The sequence below is a fragment of the Amblyomma americanum genome, chromosome 1 (assembly GCF_052857255.1).
Source record: "Amblyomma americanum isolate KBUSLIRL-KWMA chromosome 1, ASM5285725v1, whole genome shotgun sequence".
NCBI classification, from domain to species: domain Eukaryota; kingdom Metazoa; phylum Arthropoda; class Arachnida; order Ixodida; family Ixodidae; genus Amblyomma; species Amblyomma americanum.
The window spans coordinates 54,576,669-54,586,493 of NC_135497.1; the positions used below are offsets into that span (position 1 = coordinate 54,576,669).

Below are 9,825 nucleotides of genomic sequence, written 5' to 3' on the forward strand. Positions count from 1 at the left end.
TGTACTTCATTTCGAAGACTGGCGGTGGCCACACATTGCATGCAGTAAGGACTTCCACTTCATGAATTTTTTCACGCAAATACCCGCATGTTGCATTTGTCATCGTGAACACGATCGTCGTTTACGGGTAGGACAGGTTTTCTCTTCCTAATTCATGCTTTCTTTCGAAAAACCATTAGGCGCAGCGCCAGGACTTTGTGAGAGAAGGCACTTTGATCACTGCTCATAAGTCATTGCCCATAAGATCATCAGCCTCTGACTATAGGATGTCACAGTGATGGGAAACAAGTTTCAGGTCTTGAGAAGTGTCTTGTTAACATGTGTGCTGGCCACAGTGAGTGGGTAGCGTGAGTTCGTTGGCGACGGTGAGTTTGGCTTTGACAATGTACTGCCATAGGTGTCTTCCCCTAGCATCTAAGCGATGATATCCCCAGCTGCTATGCATGGCGTTAAATTCTCCGTCAACAGTAACGCGATCCTGGGGATATATCCTTGAGAAGTGTTCCAAAAAGATAGATCCACTCGATATGTCGAAGTTCCGAACGGTCTGGCAGAAAACTGAAAAAACCAATTAAGGCTTCCTTGTCACCATCTATGGTAAGGCGCACTCTCTCCACCTCCTGCGTCTGCGTGCACCACGCGGAAGTATTAAGCTTGGTGTTGGCAGCGCGCGAGGGAACAAGAACGCATGCCTGTCCATTGGCTACTGGATCCGTAGATCGCGATCCTGGCCCGGGACGTCAGTGCTCTATGGAATTGGTGCAGTAAGATTTGTACCCTATTAGATAGGGCCTATTAGTGCCAGTCTTTTGAAGTAGGATAGCTAGAGGAGGCGTCGGCGTAATGGACAGTCTCCTCTGAAGTTTTTGTTTGCGACGGATTTCGCGGCAGTCCCACTGAGAGAACCATATAGGAGAGTCCGAAGCAAAAATATCATGAAATTTCGTGCTAATACCCGCCATTATTAAATTTGAAGGAGCGCGAAAGTGAAGATGATATGTGCCCGATTCCGGGCTCTTGAATCAGAGGAGCCTGTGGCATTCCTTGGAGTGGAAGCATACGCTTGATCACCTCGGCAGTGACCAGTTCGATAATGTGCTTGAGCTGGTCTTCATCTAGGTGCACTGTGCGCTTGAGCTCATTCGCAAGATGCGTTTCTGCGTCGTGTTAGGTAGAACGGAGAGTAGGAGCATAAGCCCGATGTATGCATTCTTGCTTTGGTGCCGTCGCGGGATGCTCGAAAGTTGTTAGGGATGAAAGAACGGCATTCCTGAGACTAATGCCCTCAGATTGTGTGGAGCGCTTTTGTGCGCCTTGTCTTTTAGTTTTATGTTCTCTGCCTCGTGTTTTTGGTAAAGGCTGACTTTGTATTTGGGGGAAGTCCTCACTGACAAGCACAAATGGCTCTGAGGCTGGTTGCCGTGTGCTGGCAGGGCTCTTAATTGTGTCCAGTCAACAACAACGTTTGGTTGCCACGTAGAAGCTCGGCTTGTTGCTTGCGCTCCTTTCGTCGTGACACTCGGATACAGCGGGAAGTGCTGTTCCTCAGGGTTTTGGTAGCCTGTCGCCGAGCAGGGCACTTCGGATCTGTGGCTATGTGGTGACCTTTGCAACTTCGGCATAGTGCTCCTGTCGGACAGACCTCGAGGTTGCCACTTGCGCGGCGACCGCGGAACGAGCATCGACGTTGGTCGACTAGTGGACGCGGATTTGTCCTGTGCCCGATTTTGTGACCGGTCTCACAAATTACAGATTTCGGGTGATAAGGCGCTACCGGTAGGAGTATATATGCTCTATAGATTAATTTTGCGGGGAAGTCTGGAGCTCTGAAACGCGATGACGGCTGCTCTGTTCTTGCCCATGGGCCTGGAGTTACTCATATTGCATTAGCAGCACGTGAGGTTGGCCCTAAGCTGTTGGCTTGTTAACCCGTTGGCACGGTATATGGCACCGCGGATCTGGCCGAAGCGAATGGTTTCATAAACCTGCATAGAAGGCGCCTTTCCAGAAATTAAGTGACACTGTAGACCAAGAAGCTATGATCCCGGTCATGCGTATGCGATATGTCGACTGCAAACTGATTGCTTCTTTGAAGAGGCCGTACTTGAAGGCCTGAGGGAAAATGAATCTTTTGAAGCTCATCGGCAATGGCTCCGTGCAGCCAGTGTGCGCAGTTGTCCAGGAGAAGTTAGCTTAAATATCACAGCGCATTTAACACTGACTGGATCGGCAGCCGTAGCTTTGTTCTTTCGTTTAACAGGCTGCCAATCATCCTCCTCAGAAAGGTCGTTATCAGCACAGTGATTGATTCTGCCTAATGTGGTGACCGTGGGCGCCGAGGCAGAGCCCCGCGATCGAAAATGAGCACCCGCGTAGCGAGCATTTATAGCTGTCTACGAGCGGCAAAGTTTTAAGCCGTGTCGTTTGTTCTTCAAAGCCAGCGTTTTCTTGAGCGATCTGGGAAGTGCCTAACCCCATCATAGGTTGGTTGGCAAATTTCGAAAACCTAGAAGTGCAAGATCCTACCTGACAAGGGTTAGTTCCAGGCATGTTTTCCGTGCAAAGAACAGAGAGGGGATTGGACACAGGTATCGCCGCAGTCACTTGGCTGGAATCTTCATCCATCATGCTTGCGTCGCCGTCAAGCAGAGCGATAGATTGCGCCGCGTTATCTGTGCCGCTGCAGAGCGATGTTGGCGCGGCGAAGTTGCCGGGGCTGTCCGGGGGCCATTGTTGGCGGCCTCGGCGGTAGGCGTATCTGAGATGGTTTCCTGGGGTAGTCTTCGAAACGGAAGCGTTAAACTGCTGACCACGTGTGGCGAAGAACATGGTGGTGGCCCATTCATTTTTGGGTGTGTAGTTAAAATAAGCCTACACCGTGTTTGCGGAAGACAGCTGGGTCCGGCTGATAAATTCGTCTTGACGGATTTCACGTCACAGCGCTAACAGACAGGCCGGACTGTGCATGTGTTTGCCTTCGCCTCTCTCGTCCAGTCTGTTAGCGCTGTGACGTCGTACCCGTCAATACCATCATTCCATGCTGTCTTCGAATGATGTCAGTTAGCACCACGATAGTTGTCGGCTGGCAGTAGTACGGGACACTGAGGAGCCAAAGCTCCTCCTGCTTGTCTTTGCACGCACATCGAAAATAGCGCTTCTGCTGCTATCTTGTCTGCGCCGCCTTTGGCTCAGCCGAGCGGCCGCAGATTTCCAGACTACCATGCCGGAACCAATTGTACCGCCGCCCCAAGTGAGTAAAGTTTTTTCCCTAGCCACCAACAGCGTGTCGAACATTTTTGTCGTTTGATATGATAGGATTTTCGCTTTTTTGGGTGCCTTCACTATGTGTTCTTACACTAGTTCTTCGAAACAGTAGCAGGTGTAATGTATACTTCAGCGCCACCGAAAGCTTTGGAGCGTGAATTAATCTGCAGCGTCGCTCAGTGCAAAACAGCAGGTGGTCGAAACTAATACATCTTTACTACGGCGCCGCAGCTGCAGGCACCGTGTAAAAGGCACAGGTGTAGCTCTGGCGCAGAAAAAGGCAATAATTTTCCCATGCCGCTCCAATCATTATGCGACTGGAGCCAGCGCTTGAGCGTCAAAATCTCGTCTTGCGAGCTACTATGCAGTGCAGCATTTTATGCTCTCAGGGTGCACATCGATATTGCTTCATGGGCCAAGTGTTCCTTTTCTGCATTTTTCTTTGAGTGAAGCGCGCAGAAGGTATTCACACAACACAAAGGACGGCACATACACACTAGTGCCAGTGTACAACGTTGCTTCCTTTGCTGTGTGCGCTTAACTCAAAGGAAGATGAAGTTACCAGTATCCGAAATGTGCGCTCTTGCCACGAAGGAACACATGAGAAACAGGTTAGTGGCTGCGTTGCGCGATATTTTCTTCGTGGTTATCCAGTTCTATAGCAGTTCTAGCTTCACTCGTGTCGTTGAAGCGGATTATACTGCGCACACGCTTTGAATACGCTGACAGCGGATTGGCAGCTTTAGGCCAATGGGCTACTCTATCCTCCCGCCGTCCTCCGTTGCTTGAGCGGTTATGCTTGCTATAGAGATAACCTGCTGAAAATAGCGCTGGATGACACTGGGCCCACATACCGTGACGCAACAGCGCGGCAGAGCAGTGGCACAGCGGCAGAAGTATTAAGTGCTCGCACTCGCAAGGGTTTCCTCTGCGTTGGGCGGCCGAGATCCCTGAAGGGTGATACTTCGGAAAGCGGTTATTTATTTATTTATTTCTGCGATATCAATGTAGTTCCCGTTCTACAGAAAATCCAGCATCGGATTTAGAGCGCAAAAGCAGATGGCCCACCTTCTACCTAGGTCACGTGACCTTGTGACGTCACCACCTGCCCACCGTGACAGGTAGTTAATACCGGTCGGGCGGTCGGGAGTGGTTGCTGGCAAAGAACAACATGGGTATCAACAGAACCACCGGTGATGCTTTCAGTCGCAGTCGTGGCCTAGTGGTCTGTGCCTCCGCTTCGGCTGCGGAAGGTGGTTGGTTCGAAACCCACCGCCGGCCACCCACCGGTAAAAATGGGTACAAGCCACCACCGGCGCGGCGACCGGTTTCTTCAGGGGTGTGTGCTTGGAGGAGGCTCTACAAACCCCGCTGCGCCCTTTTGGGTGGTGGTGGTAGTGGTTTTTTCATTAAAATAATAGTAAATAGGAAGGAGAAGATTTTTTCTAGCCCGGCATCTGCCATCGATTGAAGCACCTGAGCTGGGGCAGCGGAAATAAAGAATAGCAGTCATAATAGAGAAATGAAATGAAAGAGGTGAGGGGACAGGAAGAGAGGATGGGGGAGAAGTAGTATACACAAACTATTTACACAATAAGAAATGTGTACAGGTAGTGCGCGTCATTAGTTCATGTTGGAGGAATTAAATCACACACGGCCACAGCACTGTGTTGGCTGCAACTGGAGTGGGGCGTCCAGTTATTAATAGTTCAACGTAGAACTCGCGGAGCGTTCGGTCACTGAGTGTAACTACCTGACGGAGAACAGACGGGACGTCGGGTGCAAACCCAGTTTCGAACACTCAGCCTGCAAAGGTGGTTCGTGTTTCACTGCAAAGTGAAGAGTTTGACTCAAAGCTTATACGCTCTAACCAGCGTCAAGTTCAACACTGCTGTAAGCGATGCTTTGTCAGAAGCGTCAACTTGAGTATCACTGCGGTCTTCGGCATGTCCGGTTTTTCCGGCTGTGTGTCCGGAGTCGTCCGTGACTGAGCAGATCGTATCTATCGCGATGAATTCGCAACGCAATTCGATGCTTTCATGACGTTAAGTCATCTCAGTTCGGGACATATATATATACTTCACCGCAGTGGGCGACCCTACTTATAGGTTGTCGCTTCGGAGCTCTAGTGCAGAATGGAGGAAAGCCCAGAATCTCCACTAGTTGTAAAGTGGATTTTATTCCGAGGGTTGGTTGGTAGAACGGCGGTACCGGTACCAACCAGACGTCACTCGGGCTACGAGCTCGTCTTCGTCTGCCTCGTTTCTGGGCCCCATGCACTGACGCCGGTCTATTTCATTACACACGAATAAGTTATTTTGAGCCATCTCGAGTTAAGTAGTTGGACTCTTATTAAGAATGTCCCGTTATAGTGTCGCAATTTGGAGTGAGAGAGACCAGTTCAAGTGTGTACTGATGTAGATGCCGAGGTATTATTGACAACCTATCTTAAAGGAATGTTACTGTTGTATTACGGTGGCGGAGTGATAGTTTTGCGGACACATCCATGAATTTTTCTTTTTTAGCGCTCTGCTGCAAGTTTCAACCACACAAGGTGATTGGGCATAGCGTTGTCGAAGCCTTGACTGAAACTTTAGCTTGATGTGTGCTTGGACAAATATTAACTACCACATTTTAAGTCTCATAATTGTTAGTGCGTCATGTTGCACTACTGAGCCTAATGATAAATGAAAGTAGTAACGCAACCTACGCAATCCAGACATTTCGTACTGACATCCTTGAATCCAAGCTAGGCTAAGCAAATCAGGGTACTTTTTTTCTCAAAACGCGGGACCTAATTACACATCTGCAGCGTCTTTGCACGTTACTCAGTGTGTGCTTATCATCCTTTATCACGATCCTAACACCAACTTCTCATAGTGAACGTGCAGCGCCTATGAATGTAGCTTCCCCTTCGCACAACGTTCTCTTCACTAAGTGCTCGCCACGCACACTTGCCAACATAATAATAATAATAATAATAATAATAATAATTGGTTTTGGGGGAAGGAAATGGTGCAGTATCTGTCTCATATATCGTTGGACACCTGAACCGCGCCGTATGGGTACCAACAGCCACAAATTTCAGTTTTACGATACCTTCGCGAACGCGAGGAACAATGGAGAAAACAAGCTGTGATTCTTATGTTGTCTCCTCAGGTTCCACGCCGAACTATCAACGCTGCTGCCATCGAGTTCAGCCGACTGCTCCACGAAACGGACGCCAGCGTGTTCGACTCCCCAGAGAGCGCACTGAAGATCTTCCAACGCGGCGACGAGCTGTTCCGCGGCACCAACGATGACGTCCCTCCGCTTACGGCCCCTTGTAACGGCGACGGCGAACGCACTCGGTGCTGGGCACTCAATTACCAGCGAATGTTGAACCGGATGTTGAACGAACGTGGTGTCGAATTGTTCGAGATGCAGGAGAGCGCGCTTCTGTGCCAAACTATAAGCTGCACCGACGTTCCCCAAGGTACTGACGATGCTATGATCCCCACTATTCTCTTGTGGTTACTTCGCCAGCTTCAGTGCATTCGAAGCGTCATCGTGAATGCGTCTAATATGGCGCCTCACCCCCTCAAGAAGTTTTGGAGCCTCCTGCTACTAAGCGAATTAGTTAAGAGTGTCGAGCTTCGGGATGTCGAGGAAAACAGTTTCTCCATTCACCGCGTGTTCCATGAACACGCGGAACGACTAACCGTACTAGTCCTGATGGGTTTCAACCTGTCTGTGGCGGACGCAACTCACCTTGCAGCTCTCGTGGCCCGCAACAAAGGTCTGAAGAAGTTAGCTCTCGTGGACCTTTACATAGACGCAGCCTCGATGGAGGAGATTGTCGCTAGCATCGAAGGTCACGATGGACTCGACGAGTTAGAATTGACGGCTCTTCGAAGGATGGCTGACGGCAAAAGTATTGCCCGCTTGCTCGAAGCTCACATCACGAAACTTCGCTTAGGTGTGGAATGTGACTGGGAACCGTTCTTGGATGCTCTTGTAACAAACATCGATCTGGTTGAACTTGCGATTGTTTCCCGCTCCACACTGGCTTTCTCCCTGCATCGCCTTGTGCGTGCTGTGAGCATTAGCGAGACTCTGGAGAGCCTCGAGCTTGATTTAGACACTTCCTGGGCGATAGACGACGACCGGATCTGGGAAGAACTTGCAGCCATTGTGGGGCAAGCACGCGCTCTACGGATGCTTCGAATCACGGTGTCCAATATGACGAATGTCGCTCTGGAACTCTTGAAGAATGAGATTGCGAGAAACCAGTGTCTTCGGGACCTTCACTTTCATAGGTGCCAGATCTCTTGCCACGGTGCTATGGAACTGTTGGGGGGCCTAAGGTGTAACTCGACGCTACAGTTATTGGACCTCGCGGAACTAAGCGGAAGGGAAGGCGAGTATCGAGAGCTGCTACAGTTTATGGTCGACAACAGATTGTGTGACAGGGTCTCAGTATGCTATATGGGCTGTCAGGCTTGGTTGCTAGGAAAAGCCATCACAAACAATGGCGTTCGATTCCGAAATTTTAAATTCTGTTGCGCCTACGGCCCGGAAGCGGACATCGTCTTCGGGGTTCTTCCTTGCCTCAAGGACACCTTGACCGAACTGTCTATCGACTGTAACGAAGTTATGTGTGATACAGGCACCCAGGCTCTAGCCAAACTGTTCAGAGACAGCTTGATTTTAGAGAACGTCAAGCTCGACTTTCCTTCAACTCCGGACACATCACTGGTTTTGCTCCAGGGTCTTGCAGAGTCTCGCTCAGTCTCGTCTCTGACCCTGAGTGGTTGGATGATCAGCGGGACGGACGATGTCGTGCCCATTGCTTTTGAAGACTTACTCCGCGTCAACTCAAGTATCGTGCAACTGACTGTCGTGCAAGGAGACTTGGGCGAGCTGAAAGTGTTCCTGAAACGCCTGGCAGCGGGCCTGGCCGAGAATCATAGCATCTCTGAATTGAACATTTTGCACGGCCCAGATTGTCTCGAAGTGTGTGACGCGGCCATAAAGCAATCGCTCCGCGTGAACCGTACGATGGCCTGCTTGGCGGCTGACTTGCTTCTGGGCGCGAAGCTCAGCAGAGCAGCTGCCTATTCGCTTGGGTGTGTAATTTCGTGCAATTCAATGAAGACGATTCTGCGTTCCCATACCAGCCTAAGTGACGATGTCATCAATGAGAAACTTGTGGGAACCCTTTCTGCTATTCGGAGCGAACTTTTGCAGGTGGAGCGCCTGTACAAGTCCGAGGCCCGCCGCTATAAGCCACCTCATTATAGCGAGGGCCAGCGCTACGACTTCGAGGTTGAGCTCCTCAGTGATATAGAGAAATATTTGAACTTATGGAATGTTTCTCTTAGCGAGTGACAGTCTGAACTCTGCTGCATGCTCGAAGGATACGTTCGTGAACACTTCACTGCGTACGCTACTCTCCTTGTACCTCTTTGCCTGATTTTTATACCTGTGTATTCTTCTGTGCTATGGCCATTTCCCTTTTAAACACGGACAAGTGGCCTATATCTTTCCGCCCGCCATTGTCCTGCGACTTTGACAGCAAGTAAAATTATGAAGATTTTCCTTTTGGTGCGATTTTCACTTTGGCGAACCACAAAACTTACCAGACGTTTCAAGGAAGCCCACCACTAATTTTAAAAATAGGGTTTTGAGGTAAAGAGATGCTTTTTGCGGCGTAGTAATACCACTGTTGGCGGACCTCAGAAACCAATAAAATTATGTTAACTTATAAAGTGATTAACTAAATTCCTAATTACCAATAACTATTATCGAAAAGCGCCTGATTTCAACGAGATTTGTAGGCGACCGTTGGTAATAGCCATATTACATTTTACAATTTCGCAAACGCGATTATCCTTGCCGCTGTGGCTCAACTAATTTGTGCCATTTCTCGCGCCATTCCAAAACAGCGCGCCAGCGGAGAGTGCAGAGTGACATCCGGCAAATCAGGTTACTCCGCGCCCAACCCGCTATGTGACAAGAGAGCGTTAGCGTACCGGAGACTTATGCCGATTTACGTACGGCAGCTGCGCATGCGCAGTGGCAACAGTGCAGCCAGGTAGGACCTCTGTGCGTGCGCAACAGGCGTACGTAAAACCGGTGTACCTCTCCGCTTGGACGTCTCCGGTATGCTGAACATCTCTAAAATTGGCCTTGCCCGCAGTGAGGCAGCGAAGGGGCAAGGACCGGGGAGCGCTGCAACGCGGAACGGGCAGAGATAATAATAATAATAATAATTGGTTTTGGGGGAAAGGAAATGGCGCAGTATCTGTCTCATATATCGTTGGACACCTGAACCGCGCCGTAAGGGAAGGGATGAAGGAGGGAGTGAAAGAAGAAAGGAAGAGAGAGGTGCCGTAGTGGAGGGCTCCGGAATAATTTCGACCACCTGGGGATCTTTAACGTGCGCTGACATCGCACAGCACACGGGCGCCTTAGCGTTTTTCCTCCATAAAAACGCAGCCGCCGCGGTCGGGTTCGAACCCGGGAACTCCGGATCAGTAGTCGAGCGCCCTAACCACTGAGCCACCGCGGCGGGGCGGC

At 50.1% G+C, this 9,825-nt stretch overlaps 2 protein-coding genes across 2 annotated transcripts; both read left to right on the plus strand.

Moving 5' to 3' along the window:
- The first annotated feature begins 2,912 nt into the window (after positions 1–2,912).
- LOC144096312 (uncharacterized) lies at positions 2,913–6,827 on the plus strand. Its single transcript, XM_077629391.1, has 3 exons — positions 2,913–3,250; positions 6,424–6,739; positions 6,790–6,827. The coding sequence occupies exons 1-3, from the start codon at positions 3,221–3,223 to the stop codon at positions 6,825–6,827; spliced, it is 384 nt and encodes a 127-aa protein (XP_077485517.1). The 5' UTR covers positions 2,913–3,220.
- On the plus strand, positions 6,763–8,968 carry LOC144132871 (uncharacterized). The gene has a single exon (XM_077665588.1). It carries the CDS (start codon positions 6,829–6,831, stop codon positions 8,632–8,634), a length of 1,806 nt encoding a protein of 601 aa, XP_077521714.1. The 5' UTR covers positions 6,763–6,828; the 3' UTR covers positions 8,635–8,968.
- The last annotated feature ends 857 nt before the right edge of the window (positions 8,969–9,825 follow it).

Coding starts and splice junctions, on each gene's coding strand:
- LOC144096312 (XM_077629391.1), top strand. CDS start 3,221: ATGCCGGAACCAATTGTACCGCCGCCCCAA. Junction 3,251..6,423: donor CAATTGTACCGCCGCCCCAA/GTGAGTAAAGTT, acceptor TTGTCTCCTCAG/GTTCCACGCCGAACTATCAA. Junction 6,740..6,789: donor CTGCACCGACGTTCCCCAAG/GTACTGACGATG, acceptor TTACTTCGCCAG/CTTCAGTGCATTCGAAGCGT.
- LOC144132871 (XM_077665588.1), top strand. CDS start 6,829: ATGGCGCCTCACCCCCTCAAGAAGTTTTGGAGCCTCCTGCTACTAAGC.